This window comes from Rhineura floridana, chromosome 22 (assembly GCF_030035675.1).
Source record: "Rhineura floridana isolate rRhiFlo1 chromosome 22, rRhiFlo1.hap2, whole genome shotgun sequence".
In the NCBI taxonomy this organism is placed as follows: domain Eukaryota; kingdom Metazoa; phylum Chordata; class Lepidosauria; order Squamata; family Rhineuridae; genus Rhineura; species Rhineura floridana.
In genome coordinates, this window is record NC_084501.1 from 17,996,779 (window position 1) to 18,014,930 (window position 18,152).

Here is an 18,152-nt window from a genome sequence, read left to right on the forward strand (position 1 = left end):
CAGCCTGGCCTACCTAGTTGTTATGATCTTGCGGCTCTCAGTATTTAACCTTTTCTTTCTGTTTGGTTAAGAGGAAACGATAGAACGATTGGAAAAACTAAAATCATGATTTCATACACATTTCCACCACCACCACCCCCAAAAATCCTGGAAACTCTGGTTAGTGAAGGGTGCTGGGAATTGTAGCTCTTTGAACGGAAAACTACAGTTCCCAGGATTTTTTGCCGGTGGGGTTGGGTGGGATGCGCTTCAAATGTATGGTTATGTACGCAGCCTTTATTTTAACCAGAATGATAGGAGTATTTAGAAAATTTATTTTTAAAAAAATTCTTTTAAATGAAAAAGACATACATGCCACATTAAAGAGATGAGGAGAGGCTCCAGTTTCTTGCTTCTGTGACTCGCTTCCTTGTGGTCACGGTGCTTAACTCTGACTGATGGCTTGCAAGGAGCCGCAATTTGATGGAAAGGTGTCGGTGCCACATTTGGGGAGGGGCCGTAGTAGAATCATAGAATCATAGAATAGTAGAGTTGGAAGGGGCCTCTAAGGCCATCAAGTCCAACCCCCTTCTTAATGCAGGAATCCAAATCAAAGCATCCGGGTGTAGCATTTGCTTCGCCTGCAGACGACCCCAAGTTCAGTCTTTGGCATCTCCAGGTTGGAGCTGCCAAGGAGAGACAACCCCCCCCCTGAAACCCTAAGGAGCTGCTGCCAGTCAGTGTAGTCAGCACTGAGCTAGATGGGCCAATGGTCTGATTCAGTATCAAAGGCAGCTCCCTATGTCCCGATATCATCTGGGGCATGTGTTTTGCGTGGGTCTCCCTTCCTCCTTGAGTAGATTTCCACCATCAGGACCCAGAGGGCTGATGGTTTCATGCCAACCTCTTGCCAAGGCCTCTTTCCCCGCGACACTCCTGCCTGCTCCTCGCCAGCCCGCTCCGTGTTTATTTATTTAATGAATAATTTATCCCGCTCTCTGCTCAGCAATCTCCATTATCACGCCCCACTCCCCCCCCCTCTCTCTCTCTCCCCCCGTCACCCGCTCCAGCTGCAACGCGCCCCCCCCTTTGCTCCTGCCTGCACGGCCCTGTGCAATGATTTATTGAACACTGTCTATGCACTACGCTAAGAACTGTTCTGTCACAGGAAGGCGCGGTTAAATATTAACCAGGGCAGGAGGAGGCAATTCACACACATACACAAACACACCGGAGGCCTCCCTTCTATGCCCCTTGCAAATGAGCCCTCTGGAGGGTTCCCCGGCCCTGATGGAGTGGGTTCCAAATCCAGGATCTGGGGGCCACCTTGCAGGGGGAAAATCCAGCCCAGCCTTGGCACATTTTCACTCTCTTGGCTTGTGCGGACCTGAGAGATAGGGGCGGAGGGACAGAGGGCAGGTTTGTGTGTCAATGTGAGGGTTGCCGACTAGGTAGGCTTTTACTGGCCCTAGCCAGAATTTCATTGCCCTGGCTCTTGGCCATGGAGAGTTGAGTGTTTAGTCTTTCCCAATTTCTTCCTTGTATTTCTATCCCGCTGTTCATCCAAGGAGGCGGTCAGGACAGTGCGTGTGGGGGTAGTCTGAGTGAGAAAATAAGAGTGAGAGAGAGCGAGAGAGCACCAAGGTGCTTCACTAATATCCTATTTTACAGTTGAGGAACACTGAAATTCAGAGGCTGCATACACACCATACATTTAAAGCATGTTTAAAGCACACAACTTCCCCCAAAGAATCCCAGGAACCATAGTGTGTTAAGGGTGCTAGGAATTGTAGCTTCGAGAGGGGTTAACAACATATTCTTTAGGGGGAAGTCGCATGCTTTCAATGTGCTTTAAAGTCGTGCCATTTGTACGCAGCCTCGAGATAGGCTGGCTTGCGGGAGTTTTTAACCAGGGCAGGATTTGAACGCAGGCCCACCCTAATCTTTCCATCTCGTCTAGGGAGCCGGCCCTTCTCTTTTATTTTGGCAGAAGTGCCATATGCCCAGCTCCTCCTGCTGTAGTCTCCTGGTCCTCAGTGTGGTCTCTCTGCCTTCTGGCTCTCTGGGTGAACTCTCCTGAGGGCTGGCAGCTTGGCACCTAAAAATTTTGTTGTTGTTGTTGTTGTAGTAAACCTGGCGTTCTCCCAGAGCCGGCAAGTGGGAACGGAGCCTCCTCCTGCCGCCGGCCCGGGGAAATGAGTCAGAACCGCGAAAGCGACAAACAACCACCCCCTCGCGCTCAGCCGAGCCAAATCTGAGTGACGGTGCTCGCTCCCAGTGGGCCAGCAGAGGAGCAGGCATGGGTTGTTCCCCGCCCTCGGGCCTGGCAAGGAAGGGAAGGCATTTTGACTTGCTGGCATCGGGAATCTGCATGCGCCTCCCCTGCAATGCCGGCGCTAGGCACCCTGGACGGAATAGATGTGGGTCCCAAAGGCAGGGGAAATGGCACTGGTGTCCGTGCGTGCCTTGTGTGAGGGACACTGAGTCGTGAATAGCTCTTTGGTCGAGCCTTGCATGCAGAAGGTCCCAGGTTCAACCCGCAGGGGCGTCTCCAGGTAGCCACTGCCTTTCAGTGCAGACAATTCTGAACTAGACGGGCCCAGGATCTGGCTTCCTGGGTCCCTGTGTTCTGCCTTATACCCTGGGTCCATCTAGTGCAGCACTGTCTGCACTGACCGGCAGCAGCTCTCCAGGGTTTCAGACCGGGGGGGGACATTCCCAACTCTCCTTGGGGATGCACAGCATGCTTTCACGGATGGAAAACGCACAAACACACACACCCTCCGCTTGCCGCAGAGACGCACGCTCCGGCACCGCTACGCAGATGGGGAACGTGAGGCCCGGCATGGCGCCTGCGGGCCCAAAAATGTACTTCCCCCTGTGGAGATATTTGAACCTGGGACCTTACGCATGCAAGGCAGGTGCTTTGCCACTGCACCAGGGCCTTTCCCCACAAGTCAGGCCATTATACCAGCTGCTGGAAGCCACAGGAAGGGAGCGTTGCTGTGGCACTCGGGTCCTGCATGCGGGCTCCCCATTGGGGCGCCTGATTGGCCAATGTGGGCACAAGAGGCTGGACTAGATGGCCGCTGGCCTGATCCAGCAGCCGGGCTCTCCTTATGTTCTTATGGTCCACCTAGCTCAGTAATGTCTACACTGACAGGCAGCGGCTCTCCAAGGGTTTCGGGCGGCGCGTGTGTCTCTCCCAGTCCTGCCTGGGGATGCCGTTGGGGATTGAACCCAGGTCCTTTTGCATGGGAAACAGGTGCTCTGCTGTTAAGCTATGGCCCTTCCTTAGACATGTTCATGGGGTAGAGTGCATTTTGGGGCCTGCAGGCGCCTTGTCAGGCCTTGCGTTCCCCATCTGCACTGGAATGTGCGTCTCTACGGCAAGCGGAGGGAGGGTGTTTGTGTGTTTTCCATCCACAAAAGCACGCTGTGTAGGGGGAGTTATTTCCATACATCTGCGCATGAGGGGGGGGAAAAAGAGAGATTCCCACTCCTGCACAAGGGTGGCACAGAGTGGCAGAAGGTGGTGGCTGGCACAACATGGCAGACAGAAAGCCAACACATTTGCAGTTCCCTGCCACAAAGCATCAGCTGTGTAACCTGTTCCCCTCTCTCTCTCTCCCCCCTTCTCTCCCCGGCTGCCTGCAACGAACTCATCCACTGTCGTTGGCACTGCCCGTTCTTGCTGTCGGCACTGGTTGTGCCGTCAACCTGCCACGGTTCCTGACGGCTGCGCTGTGGGCGGGAGAGCAGGGGGGGGGGAGGTTCTGCAGGCAGCTTGCCTCAATCTTCTCTCTGGTGAGAAGCCAAAAGGAGCGATGCCAGCTTAGCCACTGTTGGAGCGCCCGTCAGTCACATTGCTCGGCTGCGCGGCGTCGGTAAACGATGTACCCTGGCGGGCACACTGAGCAAAAGAGAACGTTCTGTGTCCACCTGCAAGCGTGCCTTCCAGAGAAGGACAACCGGTGGTGCTGGTGGTGTGCATGTGTGTACAGTAGACATGGGGCCATTAGGGACAGCGAGAAATTCAACTCAGTTTGCGTTTAAAGCGGAATTGATCATATCCGCACTTTCCAAAACAATTTGAGAACCGAAACACAGCCATCCTTTGAAATTTGGGCTTATCCGAATTTTGCAATTCGGTTTGCCAACCCAGCATTGTTTACAAAAGTACATATATTAGGGGAAAGTGGGCCTAAAAAGGAATATATTGGCAAAATTAAGATACAAAAATGCATTATATTAGGAGAAACTACTTGCAAACAAATGTGTGCCTTAGTCAAAGCTGCACAGAATCATAGAACAGGAGAGTTGGAAGGGACCTGTAAGACCATCAAGTCCAACCCCTTGCTCAGTGCAGGAATCCAAATCCCAAAATACAAAAATGAATTTGTTAGGAGGAATGTGCACTGAAATGTTGAAGAATTTTCATGAGGATTTTTTTTAAAATACAAATTGCTACAGAAATGTGGAGAGCCGAATTTTAAGATTGGGAAAAAAAGAGAAGCGGACAGAGCCGAAATTGACAGATCTTTCCGTCCCTAGTGTACTGTCACACAGGAAGATGCATAAAGGGGGCTTGTTTTGTGCAAACATTGGTAATGCCCTTCTAGCTGCTACAGGACCATGTGCCCCCCTTTCTGGATCCAAAGCAAGGGAACCCTTCACTCCTCCATCCCAGTGTTCTGCTCTGTGGATACAGCCGTGGCTGGCTCCGTTCCACAATCCTGCCCTGCAAGGGCCAATGTCATGCCCTACATTTTTGACAGTTAGGTGTAAAAATGTCCCATTTCCTCAGTTTTCTAGTTAGTATTATTTATTAGATTTATTAGTCACTTGTTACCTAAAGGTCTCCAAGCGACTTACAACATAGTTAAAAACAAAAAGTAAATATACCATACTATAAAAACAACATAATAACACAACAACCGCCACGGGAAACTTTGGCAGCACATTAATACAGACAACATCAGCTCAGTCTATCAAATGCCTGGGGGGGGAAAGGTAAGTCTTTACCTGGCGCTGAAAAGGTGTCAATGAAGGCGCTGGGCGGGCCTTAATTGAGCCGCAACCAAAAAGGCCCTCTCCCTTGTCACCCCCCCTCCCAGCCTTCCTCGGGGGGGGGCTGGAGAAAGGCCTCAGAAGAAGATCTATGGGTCTGGGTAGATTCCTTTCGGGAGAGAAGTTGCAGAACATATTGGGGTCCTGAGTTGTAAAAGAGCCTTATAGGTCAAAACCAGCACTTTGAATTGAGCTCGGAAGTGTACACACACTGCTGTATGTGGGTCTGAAAGCAGAGAGTCTGAAAGCACTTTAACCACTTGGGGGTTACAGGTCTCTCCCCCCCCTCCATTTTTTAGGGAGAAACTTAACAAATGTGTCCCACTCCTAGCGATCAGGAGGTCTTGAAATGGATGTGTGCCAATTTGTAGCTTTGACATCCCTCAGCCGTTCCGTGTATGCCTGTTTTGGGGAAGATGCATATAAACAGCCTGTTTTCAGACTGTCCTGCCCTAATAGCTATAGTCTCGGACTATCTGTTTACCAAGATTCAGCTTTCTAGGTAATTTTGGAAGCTCTCTAATAATTGTGATGTTCCAAGGGTCTGTTTTTTCCTACTTCAGATCTATTACAGAAGAGAGTGCCTGACCTTCCAGTGTGGTATAGTGGCTAGAGTGCCAGGCTGACACTGGGAAGACCCAGGTTCGAATCCCCACTTTGCCATGTGAAGTTCCTCTTAGGCCAGTCACTGTCTCTCACCCTAATTTACCCCACAGGCCATGCTGCACAGATGAAACCATTCAGTGTGTGTTAAAAAAAATGGCACAGGTGTTGTTGGACTCCCAGCTCTCATCACCCTCAGCCAGCATGGCCAGCGGTCAGAGAACTAGGATCCAGCAACATCCGGAGGGCCACAGCTTCCCCACCCCTGTCCTAGATGCATGTCCTAACCTATCAGGGATCACATATTAAATGCACTCATGTAGGTGTAAAGCAGGGATGGGGAGCCCATTGCCCTGCCCACGTTTTGGCCATCAGGGCCAACGGTCAGGGATGATGGGAGCTGGAATCCAGAAACATCTGGAGGCCATCAGGTTTGCCATACCTTCTTTAAACGTCAGCACCTGATGGGTTAATGGCCAGCTTCCTCCATTGCACACACACACACAGCCTCTGGGACCTGCTCTTCTCTCCTTGCCCGCTCCCCCACACCTTTCAACCCCTCCTCTTCCTCCCCCACCCTGCCCACTTCAACCATCAGCCCAGTCGTTCAGAGCTTGTTTTTTCCATGTTGCATTTTCTACACTTCACTTCCTCAGATGAATAATTAATTGAAGCTTTTTTTGGTCTTTCGGCGTTTGTTTCACCAGCCTCCTCCCTTCCCATGACTCCCCCCCAATTCCCAGCTGGGGCTACTGACATGCATCTAAACAGCATCTCCACTCCTCCCCCCATTTTCAACCATGCACATTAGACGCACACTCTCTCTCACACACACACACATGCACACGTTACATCCACCTTCCTGCAGGCTGGCAGCAGAGGTGAGCAATCCTTCCCCAGATCAGTGGGTGGGTGGGTGCCCACGCATTTTGCCACACAGTAGCTGTAAGCCAGGCGTGGGGAACCTGTGACCCTCCAGATGTGGATGGACTCCCACTCCAATCAGCCCATCACACAGCACAGCCAGTGGTCGGGGATGATGGGAGCTGAAGTCGAGCAACTTCTGGAGGGACACAGGTTCCCCACCCCTGTCCTAGACACTGCATTTATTATGTGGTCCCTGATTGGCTGGGACATGTCTCTAGGACAGAGGTGGGGAAACCTGTGGCTCTCAAGATGTTGCTGGACTCCAGCTCTCATCAGCCTCAGCTGGAATGGCCACTGGGATGATGGAAGTTGCACACCAAGAGCCTCTGGAGGGCCACAGGTTCCTTACCCGTGTCCTAGACACATGTCCCAGCCAATTTGGGACCACATATTAAGTACACTTTCAGGGCTGTAAAGCAGAGATGGGGAGACCATGGCCCTCTATATGTTGCTGGCCTCCAACTCCCTTCAGCCCCAGCCAGTGTGGCCAGTGGTTAGGGATGAAGGGAGCTGGAGTCCAGCAATATCTGGAGTGCCACAGCCCTTGCTCTAATCCGAGGAGGGCATTTAAGGAGGGTGGAGGACTCTTGTGTGTTTCAGCATTCAGGCGATTATGCTTCTAGAGCACATTTATCGGTCCAGAGCGATGATTATCTTCAGAACAAAGAAGGCCTGCGAACCTTGGGATCCATCTGGAGCTGAATGCAGCCCCCCCCCTCACCCTCAGCCATGGATCGTGGCACTGCTGGGTGCTGGACAGCAACACCCTCCCATTTTTCAGGCCCACCTCCATATTTATAAATCCCCCCTCATCATATGCCTGAAAGTTATAAAGCCGACAGGGAGGGGTGGGAAGGCACTTGGATGGTAACTGTTTGGCAGGGAGCTTTGACAGTGAGGAGGGATGGAAAGACCTGTCTGGTCCGGTTCTCTCAGTTTATAATTTTTCCAGTTCTCCATATTTCTGCAGCAATTTGTGATTTTTTTAAAAAAAAATCCTCATGAAATTTCTCCAGCCTTTTAGGGTGAATTCATCAGGAGAAATTCACTCTAAAACGCTGGAGAAATTTCATGAGGATTAAAAAAAAAATAATCACAAAAAACACATGTTTGTAGGCAGTTTTGAATTTATTATTATTATTATTATTATTATTATTAATTAAGCTTATAAACCGCCTGACTAGCAATAGCTCTCTGGGCGGTGAACAAAGTACAGTAAAATCATAACACAATACCACAGGACATAAAAACAATCAAAAATCAATTACAACAATTTGTATAAATTTATGTTAAACTAAATTAAAATGCTTCGGTGAAAAGAAAGGTTTTCACTTGGCGCCGAAAAGAAAACAGCATCGGCACCAAGCGCACCTCCACGGGGAGACTGTTCCACAATTTGGGGGCCACCACCGAGAAGGCCCTAGATCTTGTCACCACCCTCCAGGCCTCCCTATGAGTCAGGGCCCGGAGGAGGGCCTTCGTTGTGGAACGTAGTGTACGGGCCAGTTCATATTGGGAGAGGCATTCCAACAGGTATCGTGGCCCTGCGCCGTATAAGGCTTTATAGGTTAATACCAACACTTTGAATCTAGCCCGGAAGCTTATTGGCAGCCAGTGCAAGCGAGCCAGAACAGGTGTTATGTGCTCGGACCGCTTGGTCCTGGTTAGCAGTCTGGCTGCCGCATTTTGCACTAGCTGTAGCTTCCGAACAGTCTTCAAAGGTAGCCCTACGTAGAGCGCATTGCAGTAGTCTAAGCGTGAGGTTACTAGAGCATGTACCACATTTTCTGCACGCAATTTCTCATCCTATAAAATGCATTTTTGAATGTTATTTTCAGTCGCATGTTCATGTTTATGCACACTTTTCGCTAATATGTGCATTCTTTGTAAACGTTGGTTGGTAAACTGCATCACAAAATTTGGATAAGGGTGAATATCAAAAGATGGCTGCGTTTCGGTTCTCATACTGTTTCGGAAAGTGCAAATTTGGTAGATTTGGCTTGAAATGCGAACGGAATGGAATTTCTCACAATGGTGGACAGAGGTGGTGGCGTGGAAATCAATCCCTGTGTGGTGGGAAAAGCAGCAGCTGCAGCAGGAAGCTGTTGGGTGGGCCGCAAAAAAGAGCAACGAGGGCCATATATGGCCTGCAGGTTACTCGCATGTGTTAGTGACCAGAGGTGGGGAACCATTGGCCCTCCAGATGTTCACACAAACTCCCAAGTGTCTAAAAGAGCGCCTTCCCCAGTATCAACCCTCTCAGACCCTACGATGAGTAGGCAAGGACTTGGTGGTGGTGGTGCCGTTGGGGTTGGCCCGGCTGGCGCTGACCCTTGACATGGCCTTTTCAGTGGTGGCTCCCCGTTTGTGGAATGCCCTCTGCAGTGGGGTGCTTCTGTCTCCATCACTATTGGCTTTCCAGAGAAAGTTGGAAACATTCCTGTTTACCCCAAGGCGTCTGGTGGCTGAAGGGGACTGTTCTGTTCCTGGCAACCTGGAGATCACTGGATGGAAGAATGCTTTCGAACTGAAACTGTTTTATTTATTTATTATTTGATTTATACCCCGCCCTTCCTCCCAGCAGGAGCCCAGGGCGGCAAACAGAAACACTAAAAACACTTTAAAACATCATAAAAACAGACCTTAAAATACATTAAAACAAAACAACGTTAAAAACATTTAAAAAAACATATTTTAAAAAAGGGTTAAAGATATTAAAAGTCATATTAAAAGCAATTCTAACACAGACACAGACTGGGATAGGTCTCAACTTAAGAGGCTTGTTATTAGACTGGTTTTAACTGGTTTTAGAATACTTTTCTGTTGTTGGCGCTGTTGTATTGTTTTGTTATGTTTACTGCCCTGGACTCCTTTGGGAGGAAAGGCAGGATAAAATTTTAATTAATAATAATAATAATAATAATAATAATAATAATCCCTAGCTACTGGCCATGCTTGCATGGAGGCTGATGGGAGTTGTAGTTCAGCAACATCTGGAGGGCCAAGGTTCCTTGTCCATGTTATAGACAATTAAACGGACCTATGCATGAAGCCTTTGGGTGGCTGTCTTGATCTGTGCAGAGAACATTGCCACAGGTGTTTCTGAGGCAGCTGGAAAAAGCAACCACAGTCACCTTCCCTTGCTGGCTTGCACGCCTGTTCTCTCACTGCTCAATACACATTAAAGCTCGATATACATTAATGGCACTACATATTACTAGCAGCCTCATACGCGGCATTGCTCAGGAATTCTAAGAAACCAAAATATCGGCGCCGTGTTTAATTCAGTGGTTAAAATCAGTGCCGCTTTCAAAGGTTCATTCCACCATCTTGATTCAAAATGGCATCCAGTTGTGTCCAAAAGTAGACCGAAACCTGCTCCTTCATCTCAGGAACCGTCATGCAAAATTTGGGGTGATACCTTTAACTGGTGTCCAGATGAATAGCAAGCAAAACAGAGCAAGGGGACATGGAGGCTTTGGAGTCAGCTTCAGAAAGAATATGCAATTATTTCTCTTACACATCCTTAGGGTTGGTTTCTTGTTGTAGGGCACAGGGTCTAGGGCAGTGGATGCCAACACGTTAGGCCTGTGGGCACATTTGGATTTTTGATTGAGTGCTGTGGGTGCCAGCCCCTCTGGTCGCTTCTCTCCCCCCTCCTCCCAGATCAGGCCCCCCAAGTCAGAAAGCGCACACATACACATATTTCCCTTCCTCAGAGGATCTTGGGAAAGGGTCAAATTCAGAGGATTGATCTGAGCTTTCAAAAGCACGTAGAGCTGAAAGAGGAACGCGCCACTCTTCGTCAGCTAGGAATGGAAAAATCTGTCAATTTATGTTCTCTCCATTCCTCATTATTCTAGCCTTAAATCCAGTTCTCCACAGTTCTGCAGCAATTTGCAGATTTTTTTTAAAATCCTCATGAAAATTCTTCAGCATTTTAGTGTGAATTTCTCCTAACAACATCATTTCTTTTGTAGGGAGTTTTGAGCCATGTACGCATTTTTGCAAGCCATCATCATATAATACATTTTTGCAAGTTGTATATTCATTTTTTAATGCACACTCTCCCCTAACACCTGCATTTTTGCAAACATGGTTTGGTCGGGGAACTGCATGGCGAAATTCAAATAAGTGTGAATTTCGAAGGATGGCTGTGTTTCACTTCTCATATCGTTTCGGGAAGTGTGAATTTGATAAATTCTGCTTGAAATGCAAACCGAATCGAAAGTTGCGCCTACCTTCAGCTCTTTGTGCTTTTCAAGGAAGAAAAAGGCAGCCACCACCTCACAACCAAGAGGGTAGCGAGGGTGGTGGTGGTTCAAAGGTTTTATGGGTGCCCGGAGAAGACTTCAAGGGCACCATTGTGCCCATGGACATCATGTTGGTGACCCCTCTGATACCTGATCCCCCCCCTTTTAAAAAAAACCCTGGAAATATTTAGGATTGACATGGTGAGCAAGAGTGCTGTGTCACAGCTATATCCCTCCCCTCCCCTGAGTCATATTCTGATGTGCTTTTTAAAAAAAGACAGAGCCGAGGATGAATTGATAATGTCCCAAGAAGTGGCAGGCAATAGTGGTCTGACAGAGACAGGGTCAGCGTCCCCACAGCTGAGGGTTCTCAAAGGCAGATCGCAGGTTCTTTCACTCAATGTAATAGCTCCCTAATACACCCCTCGACTTACTCCCATTTAAGTTAATGGCCATCATTCATTCACGGGGCTGTGGGGGTGGGATAAAGCACTACAGATCATGCATGGGGACCCTGTGGCCCTCTGGATGGCGCTGAACTACAACTCCCATCGTCCCTTGCCAGGGGCCACACTTGCTGGGGCTGATGGGAGTTGTAGTTCAGCCAAATCTGGAGCGCCAAAGGTTCCGCACTGTCTGGCAATGTTACTGGCTGGCCAGGGCTGGGGGGGGGGGAGAACCTGCCCTCCATCTCCTCCCCACTGAGTGACCACCTGATCCTTAACCGATAGGAGTTCTCAGGGCAAGGCAACCTTGGGTCCTTACGGTGTAAAAACACTTCCTTCCTCCTCCTCCTTTCACTCATACACACCTCACCCTTCTTAGCGAGATAAGGGCATGTGCGAGAGGCCGTGATCATTCCCGACAGAGAGGAAACTCATTCCAAGGTGGCTACTCATCCCAGCAAACCTGGCCTGGCGTCTTCCAACCAGGAAGGAGAGGATTTAATATTAAGGAAGTTGCCTGTATAAGCAAAGAAGCCAGGGGCACCTTTGGACCGGGATGGGGAACCTCAGGGACGTGGGCCAAAGGTGGCCCTCCCTCTCAGTTTGACACTCGGAACTCTCCCCTGACCACACCCTCCACTGGTGCCCTGCTGTGCACCCTGAGTGTTTCGTTTTTCGCTGGCTGGCATTTCAACTCTGATGATCCTGCCTCTTGCTTTGTAAGGATGTAGGATAGAGAAAGGCATGTGCGAGTGTTCATAGAAGCTAGCCTACGGTGCAAAGGTGACATTTACATTTGTTGCTCTGCCCACCACTGGCAGGTGGCCCTCGGAAGGTTGCCCAGAACAGAATGTGGCCCTTGCACCGCAAAAAGGTGCTCCCCCTTGTTTTAGACAAACTGCTATCAGAGGGTGAGTCTGGGGCTGTTTGGTGTGGACCTGGGTTGGGGGAAACCTGTGGGCCACCAGACTTCTGATTCCCAGCAACCAGCATGACCAATGGTCAGCAATGATGGGCAGTAGTGTAGTGGCAAAGTGCAGGGTCCTTTCACAATAGTCACAGCACGCCCCCCACTCCACAGCCACACCCTTGTACAATCATGCCCCCTTCTACGATTGTACAATGAGCTTTCAGTCTCTTACTTTGTTCAGAGTGCTTTCCCTTAATGATGCATTGCAACTATCAATGCAGTTGTCCATGTGTTGCCTTTTAGCAAGATCTACTATTTTCCGTTCATGTACATGGGCAAATGCATTAAGATGCTGTCAGGTCAGGAACTTCCTTTCCTGAGTTTCCCTTCTTGGTTGTCTTGCTAAGACTCAGAGTAACTGCATTTGGGCAGACCTTGTGAGTTTCAGGAGGAAACTTAAACATGGAAATTCCTGATCCTAACGTAAAAGTGTTGGCTGCGCAACACACACTCTTTGGAATATTCATATGTAGTTCACCTTACTGTGCATGACACATATAAAGAAAACAGCAAAAGCTGAAGTACTACGACTTCCACAGACTTTCTCCCCCTGCCTTTGAACATACTTTTTCTTTCTTTCTGTCCTCCTCCCCTACTATTCCTGGCTTTGAACTGGAACAAAAGCACACATCTTCCCCCTCCCTGCCTTTTTTGCTTCTGGGTTGAGAATTAGATGCTTGATAACACCTTCTCCCACAACAATAGATGTCCCTAGGAGCCAATCAGCATGAAAGAGGCGTGTGTTCGCTACTGAAAAGAGTCTTCTCAGTAGCTGACTCACCTCCTTTCACTCTGATTGGAAAAGACGTTGGAAACATAGGGACTGCTCCCAAAAAAGTAAGGGGTCTAAGACCCCCTCTGGGACCCTGGATGACTATGTCCCTGAGATGGGAATTGGAGTTCAGCAACTCCAGAAGGCCACAATATTTTCCCATCCCAGGTGTAGATTATTGATGGAGCTACAGTGAGGACAGGGTAAGTGGAAAGGACGAAGGGAGGTGAAATGACCTGGGAATTAAGAATGGGATGGGATTTAGGATACAGGATTCCTGTGTTCATTGTGTGAATGTTGGGAAGGTAGGAACAAGGACTCCCTAGTACCAAAACCAGTGTTTAAATCCACAGCAAGCAAAAATGATAAATGCTCAGGCTCCTGGCCTGCCTCTGATGTGAAGTCCTGAATCCTGACCGCCTGGGGTTACTCAGCAGGGAAAGAACCACTCCGTACATGCTCAGAGTTGTCACTGGGTTCTTAAGGAGACTTAAGAAAGCAGCATAGCTCAGGGGCAGAGCCTCTGCTTTGCATGTTACTCAGAGCCGCACCCCGTTTTTTGCTGCTGAGTTGAAAATGAGATCCTTGTTAATGCCTTCTCCCACAACAACAGACATCCCTAGGAGCCAATAGGTATGAAAGGGGAGAGCTACTGAGAAGAGACTTCTCGGTGGATGACTCACCTCCTTTCACTCTGATTGGCTCCAAACAGCAGGAAAAGGACAAGGAAGCATGGTAGAAGACTCTTCTCAGTGGCTAACACATTCCCTTTTCATGGTGATTGGCTCGTAGGATGCTAGAGACATAGGGACTCCACTGGGACCCTGCTCCCAAAAAAGTAAGGGGTCTAAGACCCCCCCGAGACCCTGGACAACTATACCCCTGGTCAACAGCAGGGTGTAGGGCGAGCTGGACTTTTGGCCTGGTCTGGCAGGGCTGTTCTGATATAAACCTGAGATGGCTGAGATTCAAATGGAGTGGGTTCCTCCTGAGTCTTTTCCATCACGACAAGGTGTGGTCCTCCAGATGGTGTTGGATTGCTAACTGCCAGCAGCCAGCATGGTCAATGCTGAGAGCTGATGGGAGCTCTAGTCCAACATCAAGAGGACAACAGGGTCTCCATCCCTGACTTACTGCCTGGAAAATACTCTAGGGCAGGGAAAGGGGCCCTCCAGATATTGCTGGACTACAACTTCAGTTACCCCCTAGACAGCACAGCCAGTGTCAGGGATGATGGGAAGTGTAGTCCGGCAACATCTGGAAGGCCACAGTTTCCCTCTCCCTGGCCTACACCAATCATGTCCCAACCTATCAGGAACCCTGTGTTAAATGCACTTACAGAGGTGTAAAGCAGGGAAGGGGAGCTCATGGCCCTCCAGATGTTTGTTGGGCTACAACTCCCATCAGCCTCTGCAGCCAGCATGGCCAATGGTGAGGGATGATGGGAGCTGTACTCCAGCAAACATCTAGAGGGCTACAGGTTTCCCCTACCACTGCTCAAGGAAGCGGCCAGGTCTCCAACACAAGGCAAGCCGTTTTCATGTCCCGGTTGTTTCCCAAACGGGAGGGAAGGGTGCTCTGTCTGTGGCACGGTTCCTTCTCTGTCCCTGGCCAGAATTCACACCTTGGCCTGGGGCCCTGGGCAACATTCCTGACGCACCTGAGCGCAGCCTCGGCCACATCCCGACATGTTCAGGCAAAGGCAGGGCCCCGCCAGCTGGTGCTCTCTCCCTTTTGGGTGGCAGGTGTTGCCTGCCTTCCTGCTTTACCGGCTCAGTACTTCTGGGATCTCAGGAGCCCAAGGGGTGGTGCAGCAAGGCCCAGACACACTCGCAGAGGGTCCCAGGTTCGGCCCTCAAGATGCCCATTCTGGGACACCTCTCGCTCTTTGGAAGCGGCACTTTCTGATCTTGGATGGGTGGATGCTTTCGGGAGGCTGGCTGTGGAAGGGTGAAAGACGCTCTGTGCAGCCTCAGAGGCACTCTTCTCCTTTTGCCTTCTTCCCTTCACAGGTTTCCCTCCAGTTGTTGAAACTGGTTCTGGGGGCTGAGTTTTTGCTCATGAAGGATGAAACCCACTCCCTAGATCTGATTAAGGGAAGGAGAGTGTGTGTATGGGGAGAGAGGAGATGAAAGACAACCTATATCTGTCTTCCAGATGTTTGCCATCTGGTAGTAATTATTTCCTAAACTGTATAGAGCTTGCCGGCCCGAGGGAGGCCTCCTCGATCTACCCTGGAGGCGGTTGCCCCGTAACCCGTCTTTCCTTCCACATCCCAGATGTTCGGCACCCAGCTGCAGTGGCTGAGCCTGATAAGGCCCTCTGCCCATGCTCAGGCAGGCCTGTGCTGCTTCCCGCATACTGCTCTGCAGCTCTGTGGCATTGAAAAGCAGGCTTTCCAGCCTCGAGGAGGCAAAGGCACTCTGCACGCCCTCAGGAGCCCTCTCCCTCCAGTCGTCGCCTTCCCGTGGTTCCGGGGAATTTAAAGCAGCCTGGGCACCAGTGAAAGTGGAGTTCTTAAACATCCTCACCGCCACCCCCTCTGGGCTGCCCAGGAGGAAGCCTCTACGATTGTCCTGAGGCATCCTGCGCTCTGCTCATGCTGGGGGGGGGGGCGCTGAGAGCCCCATCTTCCACAGGATTCAAAACAGCTGGGCACCAAACTCATCCTTTATACCTCAAGGGGAGGAGGACGGGAAGATAGGTGGGTGGGGGCTCTCCACCGACGGGAGAGATTTGGGGAGGGGGGGTCCTACACAGGGGCGGGGCGTAGTAGCCAGCCGCGGCCACGCCTCCCTCTCTTACCCCCCCCGTCTCTAATCAAGCAAAAGGGCGCACCCCAAGAATGGAGAGGCGCAGAGCGCGCAGCAGCGTGGGGAGCCCGTGGGAAATGGCGGGGACGCGCGTCGCGGGGAGCGCGCAAGGGGGCGGTCCCGGAGCCGGAGGCGCGCGAGGAGGAGGAGGAGGGCGGAGCCTCGGCGGCGCTGGGGGCTCCGGCGGCGAGGCGGAGGCGGAGGACAACGACGGCGGCTCCGCTCGCCTTTAGAGCTCGCTCGCCGCCTCTCGCGCTCTCGCTCTCCATTCTGGGCTCGGCGCCGCGCTCCTCCGGCCGGCGGGATGGCCGCGCTCCTGCCGCCGCCGCCGCCGCCGCGGCTCCTCCTCTGCCTGCCGCTCCTCTGCCTGCTCTGCCACGGCCCCGCCGGCAGCCTCGGCAACCGGCACGCGGTGCATTGGAACAGCTCCAACCCGCAGTGAGTACCGGCCCGGGCGGCAGAGAAGCGGGATCGTGGGGGAAGGGGGCAGCTCAAGGAGAAAAGCGACCGGGGGGGGGTTGTGCGCGCCGATGATCCGCGGATTTGGGAAGCGGGGGGGAGGGAGAGGGTCGGACGGGTGAGGAGGGAGAGGGGGCGCGCGCGTGCGTAGCGCCTTGTGGGGCTGTCTGGAAAGGAGGGGGAGGGGCGGGCGCGAGCCGGCGGATGGGGCGAGGGCACGTGCGGCGGCGGGGGATCGGGGCCCGCGGCTCGCACCTCACGACGGTGGAGTGGAATAAGATGCGAGGGGGGGTTGTCTGGTTTTTGTCTGTGCGTCTCGGGGGAGGGAACCTGCATACCACCGAGCTTCCTTTCCCCACCCTCCGTCCTTCCTGATCCCCCCTTCTCTTCCAGTCTGGCGGCTGTCTGGGACTGGGACCCCCGTCTCTTCCCCTTCCCCCCCCCAAACAAAGCCCCTCCCCGTCCCCGTCTCACCTAGTCCCTCGAGTTTCTGGGATTTCTGCCCTGCCCTGCTTCTTCACCCCCCATCCCCTAAATCCAGGCATCGTGGCCTCCATAGTGCCAGAGGTGCGCGTGTGTGGGGTTTTAAGGGGGGGAGGGCGCGGCGTCGCTGTCTGCGCTTTCCAGGCGAGTTTATGTGCTTTACGGGGCCAACTGAAGCGTTACCTTTGGCCGTCGATTTTTGTTTTTAAAGGACCATTCCGCCTTAGTTCAGATTTTTTGGTGAGGGGCGCGCGACCAGAAGACCCGTCCTGGAGGGCAACAGCTCTTCCCTTATGTGTGATGGACGCGGTGCCCTTTGCCATCCCGTGGGCACCGCTGCTGGGGTGGCACGCACTCTTCGCGGCAGGGGGGGGGAAACACACTCTCTCCCCTTCCCCGCAATTAGAGCTCGGCGTGCCAGCTGCCCTGGGACTCCCCATGCCCGGCCTGGATCTGGAGTGTGGCGTGACCTATATATTGGTGCCTAGGCGTGACTCTGGATGTCAGATCCTTGGCACGGTGGGGCGAGCTGCGAGACTGGCGCACACTCCACACGCGCGCTCCTCACCGTGGGTGCACCAGCGACGCGCTGCCCGCCTCCCATCCCCAGAGCACCCCGTGGCTCGTGCCCGGGCCTCCGGTGGGAACTGGGTGAGGCCCCCCTCCCCCCCTCCCCCTTCTGCCTTGCCTTGCCTTGCCTTGCCTTGCCTTCCATTAACTGGTTGCCACTTACCAAGAGGGAAGCGGGCTGTGGGGTGTTTATTGCAAAGCGAGCCGGCGAGGTGCCAAGGGAGAATCTGTCTTTCTTGAACACTCATGCAGGGACTTGGCGGGTGTGCGGAGGGGGGGGGGATGAACGAACGGAAGCTGTCTGATTGATGCCTGATCATTTATTTATTTATTTATTTATTTATTTCCTTTCCCTTTTTGCCCACCCTTGTGGTCCCAGGCTGCCTTTTCTTGCTTCTGGTCCCCGGGCTCAGTATTGTCAACACTGACCGGCAGCAGGTTCCAGGCAGGGAGTTTCTCCCCAGCCCTACCTAGAGACGCCAGGGGATTGAACTGGGGTGGGGGAGGGCCTTCTGCATGCAAGGCGGGTGCTCTTTGCCCCTGAGCTTGGGCCCCCCCTCCCGCCATTCACCTGCCACCTTTTTGCCCCAAAGGGACTGCCTCCCTTAGCTTTCCGGCTGGACCCTTCTTTTGTGCGTTCACTCGAAGGAAGACTTGGCTCTGTGCGTGTGAGAATGTGCATCGAAGAGGTCCGGGTGGTGGTGGTAACCTCGTGACTTCACCCCTTTTTGGGGAGAGGTGATGGCTGGCAGCTGTTCTATATCCACTTGCTTTGAAAGCTGGAGGGTTTATTTGGGGGTAGGGAGG

General features: G+C 52.0%; 1 protein-coding gene across 6 annotated transcripts in view; it reads left to right on the forward strand.

Annotated features, from left to right (window-relative positions):
* The window catches only part of EFNA3 (ephrin A3), a 115,694-nt gene that overhangs the window by 43,130 nt on the left and 54,412 nt on the right, over nucleotides 1-18,152 (forward strand). For 2 of the 6 annotated variants that reach the window (XM_061606847.1, XM_061606844.1), the window contains exon 1: nucleotides 15,950-16,271. The exons of the other annotated variants lie outside the window; for them this stretch is intronic. In XM_061606847.1, the coding sequence (XP_061462831.1) occupies nucleotides 16,138-16,271 (134 nt within the window). In that variant the 5' untranslated portion in view covers nucleotides 15,950-16,137. Of the gene's footprint in view, nucleotides 1-15,949; nucleotides 16,272-18,152 lie in introns of those variants that run through there. 6 annotated transcript variants of the gene reach the window in all.